Raw genomic sequence first — 21,517 nt, 5'->3', positions numbered from 1 at the left:
AGGTCTATATGATCGAACATTAATGCGTCTTGGTGTATATGAAGGGCTGTATGCGTCATTAATGCGTCTTGGTGTATATGAAGGTGTATATGCGTCATTAATGCGTCTTGGTGTATATGAAGGTGTATATGCGTCATTAATGCGTCTTGGTGTATATGAAGGTGTATATGCGTGATTAATGCGTCTTGTGTATATGAAGGTGTATATGCGTCATTAATGCGTCTTGGTGTATATGAAGGTGCATTGATGTGTTTAGGTGATTTGTGAAGGTGTATTAATACGTCAAAGTAGATATGCGGTGTATTGATGTGTCAAAGCAGATATGAAGGTGTATGAACACATTTGGTGTATTTATGTGTCAAGGTAGATATTCAGATGTATTGATGTGTCAAGGTAGATATGCGGGTGTATTGATGTATCAAGGAAGATATGCAGGTGTATTGATATGTCAAGATAGATATGCAGGTGTATGTGAAGTGTCCACGTATGTGACGGCGTGTTGATATGTCAAGAGGATCATATCAAGCTTATCAATGTATCTAGTATCAAATTAAATTGATGTTCCCAGGTGTATTGTGTGGATGTGTATCCACGTGCTTATACAAATCAAGTTCTATGTGGTATAGATATGCCTAGGTATGTGGTTGTAAGATAATATGATTGTCGGATTTTTTGTGGTGAAGATGTGCCCAGGTATACCGATGACGCGTGAACGGTTCATGTCAGTTCACTACAGATGCTGCGAGATGCAGCACATCTCAGCCCCACCATCCGCGTCTGCCTGTTGCTCGCCCGCCCCCTCACAGCCGCTCTGTTGGATCAATGTCAGCAGGCTTTCAATCAATGAAGTAAGATACTGTCGAGCATGGCGTTGGTCAGAAACAGGGCCCGAAGACCCAACGATGGCACATATATCAGTCTCCTGCGACAACTTAAGAACGTTGATTGTGTCGTCTGCCGTTGTCCGCGTAGCATCCACTTAGCTCGCCGTGGACTGCAGTGATGGCGGCCAGCATATGTCTATCTTCAATCAATACACCTCTCCACTCATTTGCATGGCACAGAACAGCACAGCCTATGGCCGCTACAGATTCGATATTGTTTGGTACATTCGCAGACGACACCACAAACTTTTGAATGGGAGGACAGCAAAGATCGGTCGTGTATAATTAGCTGTCACGTGATTCCTCCATTCATTATGCACAGTGTTGAGTGATGTCAGCCTTCATGGAATTAGCTAGAGAAATGTATGTTATTGACGGTTGTTTTGCCATCAGTGAAACAGGTTTGTAATACGTACACCTCCAAGTCGGATCGCCCGTGATTCCATTGGTAAAGGCTGACTGAGGACATGCCACAGCTCGGCGAGGGTAGTAAACGTTGCTGTCGCCGCCGTTGAAGTTACCGTTGCTGCTGCTGTGTGATTGTGATTCCCTGGTTGTCAAGACGGTGTGTGCGGCAGCCAGACTGACTCTCAAGACTGTTTCTCCTGATTTCCACCACGCTGTCAACTATCGCGATTCCCAGGTGTGGAATGGAAACATAATATGTGCTTTTTGGTTTTGTGACTCCTCTCGAGGGAAACTGTCGAGTGTCATAAACAGACCCCATGCTGCAAGTAGGCACGTGTGCTGTTGCTAATGAGTAAGTCGTCAATGTGTCCGTCAGTCCTTCCGTCCGTGGTTGAGTTAAACATGTCTGCTCTTCTCTCTCTGTTCTCTTAGCCTACTCTGTGACCTAGCTGGTGCCTTGTGACTGTCAATGTGAACCTTTAGTCTCGCAGGGCGCCTTCCCTGCCGCCGGAAGCAGATCTAGGTACCGGCCGCCATGATTGATGCCAGGCACTGTAGCTTGACAATTTATCATGGCACACATTTGTAGCCATCTTGATGTCCTTCATCTCCCGTACATCAGAACACCTGTAGCCATGTAGCACCTTTTCCTCATCGCGAGGGGACGTTATCCCAGCTGCTTTCTAGATGAAGCTGGCCATCGCTACTGTATAGCTCACTCGACTTAGGAGAGGCTCTAGGCGCGCTGGAAACTCAACACATCTGTTGTATCTGGGATGTTTGCTCACAAAGCCTTACTCCTAATTCATCTGGAGTCGAAGCAGAGAATACCGTGCTCCTTGTCGTGAATCCCGGGCAATGGAGTTGCCGCCGTCGTGTGACTAGCCATGGAGAGGTAGGCAACGCAGATGGGTGTCGTCGTCACCGTGTTGACAACCCTTCCTGGCCAAGTATCCATACTACCCGCCTAGCTCAGTAGTAAACGTTGAAAGTAGATCCTTCTCGTTAGGTTCACAGCTTGCTCGGGTGTGCTTGTTTTGTATATAGGCGTTATCGTTGATCGATGCTACGGGGTAACTGTTGCAGTTCAGGTTATTCCGAGAGTTGTGCGAAGGATAGCTTTGGTTTCAATGTGTGTGCTTACTGTACCTCACTAGTGACAAAATCCGTGTATCGTGTACCCTAAGGTATGTGACAGTGTTACTACGATATTCAACGTTATTGGTCATTGTGGACGTTTTAACCTCGTGTTACATCCTCGTGGCATTAAGGTCGTGTATCTATGCTTCATGTAAATGTCCACTCCTGCCTCCGTAATTGGCGATAACGTATGATGGCGGTGTCCATTAATTGAGGGAATTTCCATAATCATCCTCGCAGGTGGTGTTTGAGGTCTGATGAGGAGGTTGATGAAGCGGTTGGTATCACATGTTTTCTGTGTGGTCAGCTTAACGCTACATGACTCGTAGCTTCCTCTTTGAATGCAGGCCGGAGTTTCCTACATAATATATGTATGTATGCAGGTATCTATGAACTGGCATATGTTAATACTCTATGAACATTAATAATCATAATGAACGAAATTGGATTTATTATAGTTTTCAGATAAACGTGTCCAGATAAATAGTCTTTTACTTTTACTTTTGCATACGCACGGACTGGTTGATATATATATATTTTACAAACATTGCACCACCTCAGGGTACACTGACACCATGACCTTTGCTGACTGACCTATATACGTGAGCTCTGACCTCTGACCTGTCTTCCACACAGCGTTGTCCCCTCTCGGTGGTGTAGCGGTTGGCCACTGTGTAGAATGTGCTTCCCCTTGCTGCCTGTCCTCCGTGACCCTGCCTAGCCCCAACCTGTTGACCATCACCTGTTGACCACCAAGAGTGACAGGACAGCTCACGGCTAGCTTCATAAACTGTAACGAGTGTTCCCTAACCCCCTGCCCCAAGGTGTACCCGGTCTTAGACTCTAGCACCCTGCTTTGTAACCCGTCTGTGTGTCAGTCCGTCTACCCGAGTGGTCAGTGCTAACTCTCCTCGTCGTGATGTGGCCCATCTCCTCCTGCTCCTCAACTCGTCTATCCACTCTGCTACAGTCGTGTCGCCTGCTCCTTGCTCACCCCTCCTCAGACTAACAGTATATTTAGTATGTTCTTATCCAGCTCCGGGAGCAGCCAAGGCCGGGAGGGAGATCATGGTATGGCTGGGTCGAACCTCGGCTCCCGAGGGTCATCTCTCCGCCATCACTCCTCCCACGCCAGAAAGAGGGATGACCATACGTTACCTGTTCTGAGGGAATCCTCGGCGAGGAGGAGAGAACGGGAAATCGCCAAACAAGAGGTAAAAATAGCTCCCAATCCCGTAACCTCCTCCGTCCCGACGGAGGCTGAGCAGAGTCTCTCTCCCTCGACTGTGGTAAACATGGGGGTAGTGCATGAGGACAACACTCTCAGTCCCGGGCGGTACTACGCTTCATCAGAATCCGCCCCACCAGATCCCTACAGCATCATGAGAAGCAAACAGCTCTCCAAACGAGTAATACTAAATGTGGGAGGTGTGAAACATGAAGTTTTGTGGCGCACTCTGGATCGTATGCCTCACACTCGGTTAGGCAAGCTACGGGATTGCAACACCCATGAGGCTATTTTGGATTTATGTGATGATTATAATTTAGCAGAAAATGAATTCTTCTTTGACCGTCACCCGAGATCGTTTGCATCAATATTAAATTTTTACCGCACGGGAAAACTACATTTAGTGGAAGAGATGTGTGTGCTTTCATTCAGCGAAGATCTGGAGTACTGGGGAATTGACGAATTATACCTAGAATCGTGCTGTCAACACAAATACCATCAGAAAAAGGAACATGTGTTTGAGGAGATTCGGAAAGAGGCAGAGAGCATAAGACAACGTGATGAGGAGAACTTTGGGACAGGGGGATGTGCAAAGTGGAGACAAAAGGTTTGGGATCTACTCGAAAAACCGACAACATCTACGGCCGCAAGGGTAAGTAGTCTTTGTCATTATTTATCTACTTCTATTTGCTTGCATTTTATTAATAGTAGATTATATGTCACACTGTATGCTTGTATATTTGCACATTTTGAAGGAAGTCATCGTGTCATGTGGCCCGTGTTTACAGTCCGCAACTTCGCTGTTAAATAGCCGCACGCACCGGGAGGCATCGTTACCATGGCATCTGTCGCCTAGGAACATGCTGGAGAATGTGTGCCCCCTGTATGAAAGAACGACATATATCTTTAAATACCACGCGCATGACACACAGCTTGCACGTAAGTGGATATGGGGTACACCCCCGTCCCACGGGATAAAATCAGTGCTCGTTCGTTTCCTTCAACATGGCTCGCGTTCCGAAAGCACGTGCGCCCGATCAACAACACACGTATGTAAAACCACACTATCGACATGCAGGTGGATTATTAGCGCATCGGAAACGCTGCAAATTAATCCTTGGTGTGTGAACTGAAGCAATAACTTACACATGTAACTGCGCCGTAAAGAACCGATGTCATAACATAATTAACTTAATCGATACTGACTGTTATTACTATATGTGTATCTGAAGCGGTTATTAATAATTTCGGGCTAAAGGTCAGCTGATAGTGATAATAGCAAGGACAGCTTCATCGAATCGCTGTCACAGAGCGGTTCATCCATCTTCTTGTGAAAGGTTTATAATTATCTTCTATTATGTCTGATGCGATCGCTATTACGCTTGATTGAAATATTTACCCAATCTCTATCGACCACCTTTCAAGATGGCTGCCATGTCGCTTACACCAACGTCAACATATCCGTGCGTTGACACAGCTAAAGAAATTCCTTTTTATCTCTAATCAAAGTCGTCAGTATTAATCATATTCATAAACCCTCCCGAGAAACACGTCGGATGCAATTATACACAAGCCTGTTTTATCGTTGTGGTGAGGGGCGGCCATTTATATATGACGCGTAATCTCGTAATGGCGCGTGAAGCTCTTGTGTTGACGAATATGTTATGGCAGCGTGGTAATGCGCTTGGGACATTTCTTAACAGAAAACAACAACACGGTGGAAGTCGATAAACCCATTGATTTTGTGTCTTGTATTGTTGTTCTCATCAAGGCCGCCACAGAAACGACATGTTTAACAATCGATAAATTAATTTACTGACATGAGCTATCACACAGATCTACAAAGTTGTGCTCTGTTTATCCTGGTCGAAAATATGTAACAATATATGTGTTGAACTAGGCTGACATCTGAAAGAAAGATATTCAGAGAAAAAAAACAGTTTTAGATCATCTGAATAAAATATCATAAAATTGAGCAGAGATGGGAACTATTCACAAGGACTTGCCAAGTACTATAGACTTATGTGTGATCTGCCAGATGGGTTTGGTACTTGTGACCTGCCAAATGGGTTTGGTACTTGTGATCTGCCAGATGGGTTTGGTACTTGTGATCTACCAGATGGGTTTGTTTCCTGATCTGTATGAGAGACTGTATGGCTACTTGGCGAAAAGAGTAGTCTTTCGTTCAGACGATAGAATACATTATAAACACATCTGTGTGCCTATAAACACGGTTACGGGGAACTCAGAAGTTGTTTACTGACGAAGTGCCTATATAGAGCACTGGCTAGGTCAGAATGCAGAGTCAGAGTGGCATGGAGACCAACGCTAGTCCCTGAATATGCATAATTGATAGTAACAAATACACACATTTTGATTAAATAGAGTCCCCATTGAGCTCGGAGTGAATGAGTGAGTCTAGTTTTACGCCGCACTCAGCAATATTCCACTTATATGGCGACGGTCTGTAAATAATCGAGTCTGGACTAGACAATCCAGTGATCAAGAGCATGAGCATCGATCTGCGCAATTGGGACATATGTTACCCAAGTCAGCGAGCCTGAGCACCAGATCCCGTTAGTCACCTCTTACAACAAGCATAGTCGCATGGGTTGCTGAAGGACTTTTCTACCCCGGACCTATCACGGATTAATGAGTTTGGAGGTTCGGAACCTGGATATATCAGTGACTGGAGTATTTTCTACAGCATTTTTCACTTTTTCTTTCACTTCTTTTGGGTAGTATAAATACATATAGGTAAATCCCGTGGACATGGGTCTTGGTTTTTTAATGTAATACATGTGTAATATTCATGTCTAGATATGATCCTTCCTTTATGCGTCTCTAAATGTGATGGACTCAAGTCATATGCACGTGTATACAACCAAACACATATGCGTTATTGCTACTTTTGGAATATACAGATGTGTTTGTTTGGCCACCGAAATGCCAAATATTTTTACCATAAACGTGTCAAACATATCTACATATGGAAGACATAGCACCATGTCAATTACTCTGAAGTAGACTCTCTGCTCCCCCTCACCGCCCCCACCCCACCCCCACCCTAAGAGGCCGTCTCAAGTTTCACGTGCTACCAAGTGTATACACATCTGTCCTCTTCAAGTCAAATCTAAATACGCATGCAAATAAATAAATAATGCACGAATACACGAAAATATACATACTATATGCTTATGAGTATACACAGGGATGCCGACCCGTCCGGGGCAGAATAGGCCTTCAGCAACCCATGCCTGCTATAAAAGGCGACAATGCTTGTCGTAAAAGGCGACTAACGGGATCGGATGACTTGGTTGACACATGTCATCGGTTCCCAGTTGCACAGATCGAAGCTTATGCTGTTGATCACTGGATTGTCTGGTCCAGACTCGATTATTTACAGACCACCGCCAAATAGCTGGAATATTGCTGGGTGCGGCGTAAAATTAAACTCACTCACTCACTACATTGTACGGCCTACTTCCAGCCGGTGCCAGTCAGTTTCTTAACGAGAAATATAGTTCCACGTATGCAGTTTACAGAGCTTTCGTGACGACCAATCCAGACTAACGCTTGGTCTGAATATTGTTAATAAAAACTAATTAGTGCACTGAGGGGTTAGAGTCAGAGGTGAGAGTCTAATTCTAGCCTTGCTCCATTAAGACCCTTTGCGCAACAGTGAGGTCTTGGTCGAAGGGAAGATAATGGACTGTGCGACAGTGCTGGGATTGTTCTTACACCGGCACCAAGATTGAAGATGTTCAATGGTGCCATGTTTGTGATGGGAACTTCTAGCACTGGTTAGATGCTCGCTTTGTTTGTTAATGTTTGTTGATGTTAAAATGGGTAAATTTGGCACTATCAAATATATATATATATATATATATATATATATATATATATATATATATATATATATATATATATATATATATATATATATATATACACACACACAGATACAAAGCATACATAGTCCCTAATCCGCTCTATTTTCCATGGATCTCATAACTGTTTGTAATGAAGCAGTATAATCGTTATGAAGCAAGTCTAGATTTCCCCAGGCTCCTTTGTTTAACTGGAGCTCTTTGTTTCACAAAGTCATATATTTTCCGAGACTAAGCATTAATTTAGCATGGCATACCCTTGCCTGTTCCAGAAAATGTTAAAAAAAAGAACTCCTGCTCAAGTCTAGAATGACTGGGCAAGTTTCAATTGCCCTTAGCTCTCCGCTCCCTCTTATCAAATTGATAAGTAGTCTGGACTCCTTCGGGGCGTTTTGAATTATAAATGCTAGTATATTTTTTCAATTTTTAACAATTTTTAGATACGATGTCCTTATTTCTTTGGAAGCCAAAGACAAGCCTTTCTGTGGGCTACCGACAGAGACTGCCCTTTACAAGTTTATAATGGTCCCACCGACCACACCAGCTGTCAGTTTAATAAGAGAACCACACCATGCATATCTATTAAAACACAGAGGACTACCCAAACAGTTACTTCTGTCACAGGTGTGACAGCGTTTGTGTATGAATTCATCGTTATGCTTACGAACTGGATAAAACTGGTGAAATTTGACTCGTAGCATCATTGGTATAACGATTTTCACATTCAATTTAAAAAGCCTGGAAGGCAAGCGTGAGAATGTTGTAGGCAACACCGGGGTTTTTTAATATATTTGCTGCCTCAGGTGACGTGGCGCGATTCGTGTGCGCTTCAAATTTAACTCATATAAGTTCATTGAGATTTTCGATTGACAGGTTTTTATTATTAAGACTGGTTTTAGACTGAATGTATACAGCATGGCTCAACTGTGCTACTTGACAAATACATGTAGTTTATTGTGTGTGTTTCCTTGCTTGACGTATCATCTGAAATACATGTCTGTGTACCGATGGAAAAAAAAAGGTTGGGACACATGTTTATTTTGTAATTACGGCTACGCACACGGTGTCAATAGCTTGTTTTATTAGATACTTTTTCATTCTGTTTTGAAGTCGATTCAAATTACACAGCACTCGACGAACCCGAGCAATGGATTCACACAAATGGGAATTTAGCGCCTATGTGCTCTGTTCAAGGTTGTTTATTATAAATGAACTCATATATAACCCCGGATAATCAAAGATGAGTTGAATGAGCGTTGTGGTTAAGGTGTTTGCTCTTCAGGTCTGGTTCAGATCTGTATTCAGGTATTAGTGAGTGAGTCAAGTTTTACCTCGCTTTTAGCAATATTCCAGCAATATCACGGCGGGGGACACCAGAAAATGGGCTTCACACACTGTACCCATGTGGGGAATCGAACCCGGGGCTTCGGCGTGACGAGCGAACGCCTTAACCACTACGCTACCCCACCGCCCCATTCAGGTATTAGGTGTGACACATATTCATGGAACCGGTATAGTCTGATGACCCAGTTTTTTTAGTCGTTGAGTGTTTTTCACATTGAACTCTTTTCATGTCAGTATCAATGATCGAGTGTTGATAGGACACCAGAAATGAGCTTCACACTTTGTACCCATATGGGGAATCGAACCCGGGTCTTCGGCGTGACGAGCAAACACTACCCTATTGCTCCTACCAGTAGGATCTCTTCATTGTATCCCGATCTGTATTTATATGGCAAGAGTACTATGAATGGCGCAAACACAATTGATACAATATTTTCGTGTTTCACATACGTATTCATGCATTTCCTGTTGCTTGACATACATTTTTTTAATCTGAGTAACTTGTTTTGCGTGATTTCTAACTTCTATAGGCGGGGTAGCCTAATGGTAAAATGATTCTCTTGTTTCGCATAAGGTCCGAGTTTGATTCCCCAAATGGATACAACGTATGAAATCTATTTCTGGTGTGTCCCAAAATGATATCGCTGCAAAACGAACCGCACTCACTGGACACTAAGTTGTACCAGCCTAGTGGTTGAAGCGTTCACTCGTCTAGCCGAAGATCCAGGTTCGATTCCCCACATTGATATCGATGTGTGAAACCATTTTCTGGATCCCCCCGTCGCAGTATTGCTGGAATATGTGCAAAAATGGGCTTAAAAACACACTCACTCACACGCTACAGGTTCTGGAACCCTGTCGTGTCACTTTCGCATAAACCAGAACTGGCATTCTCACCACGGTGCGCACTTAAAGATTAGGGACAAAAGAATTCAAGTTGTTTTGATTCAAGGGAAACCGATTTGACCCGAAAGTCTGACCCAACCGTTTCTTCGTCACGACTAATGGATAACATATGCCAGACCATTCAATGCTTGGCTTAATCAGATGTGGTGATAAATCGAGAAAAGTTGTGGCTTGCATATGGATGGATGGTCTGACGGTGATGAAGCTCGGGATTACATAACATTACACAGGGATGGATGCTGCCAGTTTACGTGACCCAGTTCCTCCTGTGTTTCCCTTTGATGAAGGATCGCATGTTACATTGGTTTAACGCTATGTCGGCCTGGTAGTAATATAATTAGCCCGTTATCTTCCCGATCACTTTTTAGGAAACGTGTCGCGTCGTCATCAATTATGTTCATGTCTTCATTAATAATGATTTGCAGGGCCAATTGTTTACCTATAAATGCCTGTAAATGCTCGACGCGTGTTATTTTATTGTCTCGTTTTGGACTCCGTCCAATGAGATGTTTTATTGGTGCTAATTTTTGCCGATGTTTAATAGGCTTCTTGCGGTGTAAATGTATTCGCGAATTATCAGCAACGGAGTCTGAGACATTGCAACCACAGGCAGAGGAATACAAAACGTATCTGTCATTATTTCATACTTGTTTCAATGTACCACATGACTTATGTCAAAATGTTAAATCATTTTCAATATATATCGTATTTTATTTAATTCATGGTATTGGTGGTACTGGCAGGATAAAAAATGTTTATCTTTTCGTGAACACTGGGTGTCGTCAATGATATTCAGTAATCCGTTTATCCACCGCTATTTATCCGCGCAAACTAGGATTATTTCTCCAGATCAGCAAGCCTGGTTATTTTCTGGCATTGACGCGCATCATTTTTCCAGGACTGCAGTGTTATTTGACTAAAGACGTAATAAAACTATTAATACGCAATGCATCAATACAAAAGTATCTATTACTGAATTGTTGAATAGTTTGATCTGACGATTCCTGATAATGCAAAATACATTCCGTCTTTGGCAGCAGTTCCATGAACAAATGTAATCACCTAGATTTAATATTTCGATCAAATATCAGAGATATTGAGATTCAAGCTTTTCTTTCCCATGCTTCCAGATCAATTATCACAGTTGATGTGTATAGTTCCAGCTGAAGAAGCCATTTTTTTCAAACCCGGACACTGTATGAATTTTCCAACGCATTTCAATTGCTTCAAATTGAAATATAGACACCGAGATCACTTTTGTGAAAACATATTTTGCAACTCTTTGATGAAAAATATATTTTTATGTTCTCTAGTATGGTTTCTGTTGTCTTTTTGTTGTTGTTGTTGTTGTTGTTGTTGTGTTCTTGTTTTTTTTAAATATTTTTTCCTGCATAATATGACATGACCCAGTGCACGCGAGTCTTGTGCGAAATATTCAGATTTTCCACTAACATTTCAGCTGTGAGCGGTAATTTTCATTGACATCGATTTCATGTGTGGAATATTTCCATAAGATGCTTGACAGTTTGGGATGTATGAGTGAGTGAGTTTAGTTTTATGCCGCATTTAGCAATATCCCTGCAACATCACTGCGGAGGACACCAGAAATGGCGATGTATGAAAATAATAATAAATAGGTGATTAATCTTTTCTAGACTAACAGCTAGTCTCTGAAGTGAACATATTTTGCTGAAAAAATGTTCATAGTGAAAAAATATAATATAATGAAATGGAGCCCTGAGACTTTCTTCATTTTCATGGAAATCTAGACTTGCCACATTTTCTAGACTTGCGTGGGCTTTCTTGAATATTTATATTTCAGCGTCTGTACGACAGACTAAATCTTTTCTCAAGGTGCATATTTTATGCTTTTCACTTGTTATCAGCAAATACACATCGTCGGCATGTCTCTAGACTAAGGCTTAGTCTCTGAATATATATAATTTTGATAGTAACAAACAAACCCATTTTAATAGAAAAGGAGCCCCAGGGAGACCAGAGATTGAGAACCTGAGGAAATCTAGACTGGCTTCATTTAAAGCCTTAGCACTGCAGAGAGGGCTAGACTGTAGGGAAAATAATGTGGTTCAGGGACTGTGAGAAAGGCTAGCATATCTCGTATGAGAACGTAGCGAGGAGCAGCATTGCCGTTGTCCAGAATACAACATCTGTTAGCTATTCCCTTTGGTCAACGCCCCATCACCGTGTCAGCCGGCATATTGTGGATGTAATAAGGCTGTCATCTTTGGAAACTTCACATAATATTTATGTAATATTTCAGACGTTTTTATACGGATTCATGTAACAGGTGAGTTCGATTTCTTATAGTCTACATCTTGAATTTGAGTAAACCTGCGTCTGACTACAACAACCTGGACCACCACCAATATAACTCGGTCGGGTGGCCGGGCGGGTACAGAGTTCACGTCGTCAAAGGTCGGAGATCGGTTCTCCAAATAGGCACAGCATGTGAGACCCATTTCTTGACAATGTTGCACTACTGAAGACAGCATAAACTACACTGGTGCCAAATGGCAAGACAAATAAGGCTTCAAAGACTAACTCAAAGGCTCTGAATCCACAAATCCCCGCCAGTCTAACGGTATGTGGGAACACAATCAGAATGGCAGGGCGTGACTTAGTCATGGCGGTAGAGCATTCCCCCGCAGCCTTGGCATTTTAATGATGATTCATCATCTCGTAGCAGACAAACTTGTAACTTACTATCACTGCGACAAGTGCGCATTTGAGATTTTTGTGTAAGATGTGTTTTCTGTCTTTACAGTCTAAAACATTTCCTCTTTTGGTAAGGGGCGGTGGGGTAGCCCTATGGTTAAAGCGTTTCCTTGTCACACCGAAGACCCAGGTTTGATTCCCCATGTGGGTACAATGTGTGAAGCCCATTTCAGGCGTACCCCGCCGTGATATTGCCGGAATATAGCTAAAAGCGGCGTAAACTAGACTCACTCACCTTTTTGATAATGTGCTTTACAGACATTCAGTATCCCTTGAAGCCGACTGCAGTATTTTTTTGCGTTAAAAGCCCCGGAGGGACGGTTGGGTAGCCTAGAGGTTAAGGTGTTCTCTGGTCACACCGAAAGGCCAGATTTAATTCCCTAATGAGTATATGTCTCAAACCCATTTCTGGTGTCCCCGCCGTGATATTGCTGAAATATTGCTAACAGCAACACTCACTGCAAGCTATTTTATCGTATGTCACTTGCACTGTACGATGTTCATGCTGTTGGTCACTGGATTGTCTGTCCCAGACTCGATTATTGCCGTCATATTGCTGGAGCAGTGCTGACTGCGGCGTAAAATTGAACTCACTCACTGCAAGCCCCAATTAAGTGAAACTAACAAGACATTTTTTCGATGTTGGTGTATTTTATACGAGTAACGCTGGTGTGTTTTGGATCTTGTGTGATATCCATGACTGTTTTCAATCTAAACAAGGTTTGATGTCAATGCGTTTTTTTATATATTTTTAGGTTAAATCCGGATTATCAGTGTTTACTTTTGTTCGCCCGTCAATATGTTTGAATTGATCTTACAAAGTATGAATCATCGACCTTCAGTGCATAGTAAGAATCTGATCTGATATTCCGAGAAAAAAATACATGTATCTTAATGACAGACGTTTTCTTGATACATATGACGAGGTATGACTCAACGCTGTCCGTGCCCAGCGTCAACCTGTCTCTAGTTTTAACTTGAGGAACCAATAGGAACATTTTTTTTAAATTGATACAAATTGCGAGTCATAGCTTCTCGGTGTACGACTTTAGCAGTTACACAACACAACACTCCAACAAGTTTTGGATTTCATTTCCGTGATTCATCTCCCAACCCACTGCCCGGTAAAACCCACCCTGAACTGCGCATTTCGTTGTTGACAACGCTGGCTTGTATTGTTATGTACATATACTGCTGACATAATGGTGAAGAACGTGTTTAGGCTTCACGCTTGTTTCTGCAGTGGTTATTATCTTCAGATGTATTACCTTCAGGTGTTTTATCTTCAGGTGTATTATTTCAGATGTATTATCTTCAGGTGTATTACATTAAGGTGTATTATCTTCAGGTGTATTATCTTCAGGCGTGTTATCTTCTGGTGTATTATCTTCAGGAGTATTATCTTCAGATGTGTTATCTTCTGGTGTGTTCTCTTCAGGTGTATTCTCTTCAAGTGTATTATCTTCATGTGTATTATCTTCAGATGTGTTATCTTCAGGTGTATTATTTTCAAGTGTATTATCTTCAGGTGTATTATCTTCATGTGTATTATCTTCAGATGTGTTATCTTCAGGTGTATTATCTTCAGGTGTGATATCTTCAGATGTGTTATCTTCAGGTGTATTATCTTCAGATGTGTTATCTTCTGGTGTATTATCTTCAAGTGTGTTATCTTCAGGTGTGTTATCTTCTGGTGTATTACATTAAGGTGTATTATCTTCAGATGTATTATCTTTAGATGTATTATTTTCAAATGTATTATCTTCAGGCGTGTTATCTTCAGCTGACCACACATCTTATCGAGACATTCTTGATTGCAGTCGTGTTGTAGGTCAATCATCTTTGTTCTCACATGATGTCTACAAATATTCGGAGGTCTTTTTTTCTTTTTCCATTGAAGTACGTGATATTTATTTTCCACGAGTGAACGTCTGTGTTTAAACGCCACATTCATCAGAGTGTCACTGATGTCGTGGTCAGGCAGCTTAAATATACATATGGAAATTAATTAAGCAACACCAAATTCAAAGACACATAAAAACTTAACAAAGTTTAACGAAGTAATTTTGATGATTGATTATTCAATTTTGATGTATTGACATACAGCATGAGCTTTTCATGGGTTGATATGACACGCGTGAAGCTTGCACAGCGCACGTGCATTGCTTTAACCTCAACTTTCGAAAAATGCACTTTTTCCCTGGGGTGTTTACAAGCGCAGGTTGTCGATTGCATTCGGTTTTTCATTCATTTCAATGTCATGGCACGTAGGAAATTATCAGAGGCCACTCGTTGGCAAATAATCGGCATGAGGAATGCTGGTATGTCTCTAAGACAAATCGGGACTCAAATCGGACGACATCATTCCATAATTTCAAAACTTTTGAAAAAATACCGGGCCACTAATGAAGTTAAAGACCTGCCTAGACCAGGAAGACCCAGGAAGACCACAGTCCGGGAGGACAGAGCTTTACTGAGACTTGTACAGCGCAGGTCCTTCGACTCGAGCTCTCGGTTGAGACAGGAGTGGCTTCCAGGGAGACCCATCTCGAACAGGACTGTTCGGAATCGTCTGAAAGCTGCAGGATACCGGGCAAGGAGGCCAATCAAGCGACCCAGACTGTCTCCAGCCCATAAGGCAGCCCGACTGGCCTGGTGTAATGACCGTTTGCACTGGAACATTGCCTCTTGGAGGAAGGTCCATTTCTCAGATGAGAGCCGGTTCTTGCTGCACATGGTGGACGGTCGTACTCGGGTCTGGAGGCAGAGGAACACAGCAATGGCTCCACGGAACATCCAGGAGACTGTGGCCTTTGGGGGAGGTTCCGTTATGGTATGGGGGTGCATTTCCATGAACTGCAAGTTGGATATCATTACCATCCGTGGCAACCTTAACGGTGTTCGTTACCAACAGGAGGTTCTTGACAGGGCTGTGGTACCTCATTTTGAGAACCATCCTCTGGCAACGAGACCCATATTTATGGACGACAATGCTAGACCTCACAGGGCGCATGCTGTAAATGATTTTTTGCGGCAAAATGCAATTGACAGAATTCCATGGCCTGCCATGAGCCCTGACCTCAACCCCATTGAACATTTGTGGGACTTTATTGGCCGTCGTGTGAGGCAGAGAGACCCACCAGTCCATAATCTCAACGAATTGACGGCTGCCCTGCATGAGGAGTGGAACAGGATCCCCCAGAATCAGATCCGGAGACTCATCCAAGGAATGAGGAGGCGTCTGGAATCGGTGGTGCGTGCGCAGGGAGGACACACTAGATATTGATGAAAGTCGGTGTGCAGACTCTCAGATGACTGTTCTTTCTTTCCATGTGACATTTGTGTTAATACACCTGACAACAACGTCTGTGGATGAATAGTAAATTGTGTCCATTTTTTCATGAATTTAAGACAGTTTTAAGAATTTGGATTTCGTTGCAATAAAGCAAAGTCTTGATACTTTTTCCCTTTAAGTTGTTTGTCAGAGATCGTCTGTTGAATAAAAAAGTGTCAAACTATATCAACCCGGCATATTTTGATTGTCAGAACACTTCAAAGTTGCTCCAATAGAAAAAATTGGGGTGTTGCTTGATTAATTTCCAGGTGTATAGATAGACAATCACAAAATCGTGCATGTCTCAGACGTATATTTAATTGGCGAACAACGAGCTCATTTAGGGTCCTGACCGACCTAAAACCAAAATCTTAGCGAATCTGTTTTGCAATTTTGCAAATTATGACGCCCTATACGAATGAACCACATTGAAATATATGCAGTCATTACAGGAAATATATAGAATATCGGGAAAATCAGAACATCTCAGTATGTAGACTAACATCGCGTCTCTGAATTGAGCTTGCTTCTCACCAAAGTCCCCCATTGTAATATTGGTGGATTATTGCTAAAAGCGACGTCAACCTCACTCACTCATTCTTGTCAAAGCAGTTCTTAAATTAATTTAAAATAATGCTTAAATTATCTAGACTTACCACATACTATAGACTTGATTTGACTATGTTTCTTTCAGAGACTGTTTGACAGACGTTTCTTTGAGCTGTAGTAAGTGCTATGGTTGTCCTAATGACCCAGCATGTGTCACTGATATGATCACCCCTTTCCATATGATCTAGCACCATGGTTCAGACATATATTTGATCTAGTTACTTTGATACCAGGTAACACATATATGGCCTAGGTACTGTCATATGATGTAACACATATGATCTAGTCACTTTCATATGATATAACTCGGATGTGATCCAGACCCAGATTATATATTTTCATATATGATCCAATACCACGCATCATACGACACCTAGGTACTCATATTACGCGACACATATATGACGTAGTAACGTATATCGTATATCGTATGCCACATATATGATCTAGTTTCTTATATCACACGACACAGATGTTATCTAGTTACCTTATATGGTACGACACAGTTACCCAGTAACGCATACCACACGAAACATATATATCCCTGCAAAGTATGACACAAAAGTGACCATATATGATACATACAATTCTCAGGTGTATAGGTAGTACACACACAGATTAATACTGTTTTTATTAATATTATTTCATATAAATACCTCTGGCTGTGTCAGGACTGTACGGTTATCACAATGCGCTGATTATGGGAAATATGAAGATCAAGGTCCCAAAAGGATGGAAACGTTCGTCTTTAAAGCAGTAACCTTTCAACGTCTGTCCACTGGTCGGTGGTTCTTACCGACCGTCAGTAAAGTTAAGACTGTATTCTGTGCATTAATATACATTACATGTAACCTCCTCGGCTTCATGCCTGTAAAGGTTGACTAGTTTTGCCATTACTCTTTCGTCAAGCCTCGCTACCTGGTGAACTGGATCTGGCAGCATACAAACAGAAGACGCGTGCCATTCCTTTCTCCTCCCTCTCGTATACAAGTAGCCTTTTTGTAATTTGGCTACTTCCTACCGGTCGTCAATAAAGTTAAGACTTTATTGTATGTATTTATATACATTACAACATGTAACCTCCTCGGCCTAATGTCTGTAAAGGTTGACTGGTCTTGCCATTATTCTTCCGTCAAGCCTCGTTGCCTGCTGAACTGGATCTGTCAGCATGCAAACAGAAGACGCGTGCCATTCGTTCCTCCTCCCTCTCGACCAGAATACTTGTGGCCTTTTTGTAATTTGGCTCGGTTGTGGACGATGAATAATTTATCGGGTTTATCTAACCAGGGAGGTTTTTTAAATGGCCTCTCAACCGCCAGTGTTTGTAGAAGAAAGATCGATATTCGAAGTAGCGAGTGGGGCGCGAAGATGTTTTTCTCCTCCGCGCTCAGCTGTTAGTTATAACGACTGATAGAGGACTAGAAACGTTACGTTTGCCACCCATTTTTTTAGGGTTCATCAGTTAGGGTCAAGTCCTGACCCAGCGCTGGCTAACAAGGTTAGTAAATTAGGTTAGTCTTCAGTATAACTCTCGCTCCTGTCATTCGTCCATTAATAAGAAAAGATTCAATGCAGCTCGAGTACAAACGCATTGTCGGAGGTTTGTGATCAACCCTCTTGTACATTCTACACACGTGACTATCTTGAATTAGAAACGAGCTTCACTGTGGTAATATGGTTAGGAGTTTCTGATAACTTTTGGAATGAGTGAGTCCTCGCGACCGTTTTTCTAATTCAAGCTCCTTCACAGCCTGGGACCACAAGCATTGGTTTCTAAAATTGCCCACGTTGGGATTGATCCTAACGTTACATGCAAGTCTGTCCTATAGGCTCCGTGTGACCATATTGATGGACACCTTTAGCATAATGTTTGGAGAATTGCCCATTGTCTGTTTTTTGTGTCACTCTGGGTCCTTGTGACTCGTGCTTGTCCAGTTAGGTTCATTGATGTCCATCTAGGTCCTCGTGCTGGTCCATTTAGGTGATCGTGGCTGTATTGATCGAGGTCCTCGTGGCTGTGTTCATAGAGGTCCTCGTGGCTGTCTTCATAGAGGTCCTCGTGGCTGTGTTCATAGACGTCCTCGTAGCTGTGTTAATAGAGGTCCTCGTGGTCGTGGTTGTGTTCATTGAGGTCCTCGTGGCTGTGTTCATCGAGGTCCTCGTGGCTGTGTTCATCGAGGTCCTCGTGGCTGTGTTCATAGAGGTCCTCGTAGCTGTGTTCATCGAGGTCCTCGTGGTCGTGCTGTGTTCATCGAGGTCCTCGTGGTTGCCTTCATCGAGGTCCTCGTGGCTGTGTTCATCGAGGTCCTCGTGGCTGTGTTCATCGAGGTCCTTGTGGCTGTCTTCATCGAGGTCCTCGTGGCTGTGTTCATAGAGGTCCTCGTGGCTGTGTTCATCGAGGTCCTTGTGGCTGTCTTCATCGAGTTCCTCGTGGCTGTGTCCAGGGTAAAGGGTTCCCGTGTTTTTTTTTCTTTCCAGCTCCTCGGGTCCACGTTTATCTGTTCCCGAGGGCCACGTCCATCTGGTCCTCGCTCCGTGTTAAGTACAGATAGACATTCGTACCTGTATCCATCAAGATCCAAAGGATAATTTGAAATATGGGCCCCATGTCCTGAATCACTTCTCCACTAAACCATAAACAAGACGCTAGAGCCGAAAGGATCAAAGCAAGCGACACGCTCACGGCATACATTCTGATTTACAACTGGCACTCACAGCTGTGCTATTGAAGAACTGCTTAAAGCGTAATGAACTCCCATCCAATGACCCTGTTATTAACATTCCATCACAACCCAGTTAATTCGATCTGGTATATGTGCAATGCAGATGCCAACTGTTCCCAGCCACATAGGTGAAAAGATATTGTTTGCAGTAATTACATTTTGTGCCGGATTCAATGAAGTCTCACCTTATGGAGCATCGCTTTATCGTAGGATATCGTTGCGAGATATGACGTTATTTGTTTACGGGGATGTTCTATCTGATGTAACGGCTCTTGGTCGATGTTGAATACGCGTAGTTGATGTATTTACTATGTTAAGTGTTTGTTGAGGTGAGTGTTGTTTTCAGAAATGTTGAATGATGAGTGGTACGATATTGTTATGGTTAGAAGATATACGAGATGAAGTGTGTGTTGGTTATAATGAAAGGTGCATTGAGGTTTTATTACATGTTGCTCAGTGTGTATATTGAATATCGCGTAATGATCAGTGCTTGTAGAGTACACGGTGCATTGTTCAGTGCTTGTGGTGTACATGGTACAATGTTCAGTGCTTGTAGGGTACATGGTACAATGTTCAGTGCGTGTAGAGTACACGGTACAATGTTCAGTGCTTGTAGGGTACACGGTACAATGTTCAGTGCTTGAAGGGTACATGGTACAATGTTCAGTGCTTGTGGTGTACATGGTACAATGTTCAGTGCTTGTAGGGTACACGGTACAATGTTCAGTGCTTGTAGAGTGCACGGTACAATGTTCAGTGCTTGTAGAGTGCACGGTACAATGTTCAGTGCTTGTAGGGTACACGGTACAATGTTCAGTGCTTGTAGAGTACACGGTACAATGTTCAGTGCTTGTAGGGTACACGGTACAATGTTCAGTGCTTGTAGGGTACATGGTACAATGTTCAGTGCTCGTAGGGTACACGGTACAATGTTCAGTGCTTGTACAGTACACGGTGCAATGTTCAGTGCTTGTAGGGTACATGGTAGAATGTTCAGCGCTTGTAGGGTAAATTACATGGCATCCAGTACATATAGGTATCTTTCACACTGGATCCTACGTGAAGGGTATATGTCGTGATATTCGGTGCAGTTTGGGTACATTGGTCGATGTTGAGTTTGTGCAGTTTGTATATTCGGTATATGAAGGTATCTTGCATACTGATCAGTGCGTGCAGGGTATATGTCGCGATATTCAGTTTGCATGGGATAAATTACATGATGTTCAGTACATGTAGGCTATGTTACGCGATATTCAGTGGCTACGGATATGTTGCGCAATAATCAGTGCTGGTAGAACATATTGCATATTATTTAGTGCGTGTGGGTAGCGTGCACAGTTATCAGTGAGTGTAGGGCATATTGCAATATTTGAGTGCTTGAAGAACACGATGCTTAGTTGCTGTCTTTATAAGGTGCATGATTATCAATTATACTGCATACTGCGCTATATTCTTTGCGTTTAGGGAATATTGAATGGAATTCAGTGCATAGAGATATATTGCATAATGATATATGTTTTCAGGGTATGTTGCTCTATATTTAGTGGTGTCAGGTTTACTGCTCTATGTTCCCTGAGTGCAGAGTATATTGCACAAAGTTGAGTGCGTGTTGGGTCTACCGCACTATGTTCAGTGCGTGTAGGATGTATTGCAGTATATTCAGTGCGTGCATGGTGTGTTTTACTGTATTCAATGCGTGTAGTGTATATTGCGTGTAGGGATATGTTGTTCTACATCCAGTGCGTGTATGGTATATTATATAATGATTACATTCAGTGCACGGAGGTACATGTCAGTATGTTCAGTACATGTAGGGTATACTGCACTACGTTCAGTTCATGTAGGGTATGTTGCACTATGTTCAGTTCATGTAGGGTATGTTGCACTATGTTCAGTTCATGTAGGGTATGCTGCACTATGTTCAGTTCATGTAGGGTGTGTTGCACTGTGTTCAGTTCATGTAGGGTATGTTGCACTATGTTCAGTTCATGTAGGGTGTGTTGCACTATGTTCAGTTCATGTAGGGTCTGTTGCACTATGTTCAGTTCATGTATAGGGTGTATATTGCACTATACCCAGTGCGTTTGTGGTATATTGCACTATGCATAGTGCGTGTAGGGTATGCTATACTACGTTCAGTGCGTGCAATGTATCCTGCATCATATTCTTCGTGTGTATGGTATATTTAGGAGATAAACATACTGTGTTGGAAAATCAGAGGTATATCACGAAATTATAATAGCTCTAAATTTGATTTAGCTTCAGATTTTAAATACAAAATTTAGAGGTATTATAATTTCGTTATATACGTCTGA

General features: G+C 42.4%; 1 protein-coding gene across 2 annotated transcripts in view; it reads left to right on the top strand.

Moving 5' to 3' along the window:
• Positions 1-21,517, top strand: part of LOC137291829 (potassium voltage-gated channel subfamily B member 2-like) — a 228,820-nt gene that overhangs the window by 139,843 nt on the left and 67,460 nt on the right. Inside the window, exons 1-2 of one of the 2 annotated variants that reach the window (XM_067823367.1) lie at positions 1,984-2,187; positions 3,469-4,312. In XM_067823367.1, the coding sequence (XP_067679468.1) occupies positions 2,180-2,187; positions 3,469-4,312 (852 nt within the window). In that variant the 5' untranslated portion in view covers positions 1,984-2,179. Of the gene's footprint in view, positions 1-1,983; positions 2,188-3,468; positions 4,313-21,517 lie in introns of those variants that run through there. The other variant, XM_067823366.1, reaches the window with a different exon arrangement.

Source organism: Haliotis asinina, chromosome 7, assembly GCF_037392515.1.
Source record: "Haliotis asinina isolate JCU_RB_2024 chromosome 7, JCU_Hal_asi_v2, whole genome shotgun sequence".
NCBI lineage: Eukaryota > Metazoa > Mollusca > Gastropoda > Lepetellida > Haliotidae > Haliotis > Haliotis asinina.
Note: the sequence above shows the minus strand (reverse complement) of the source record. Positions and strands in the feature narration are given on the sequence as shown.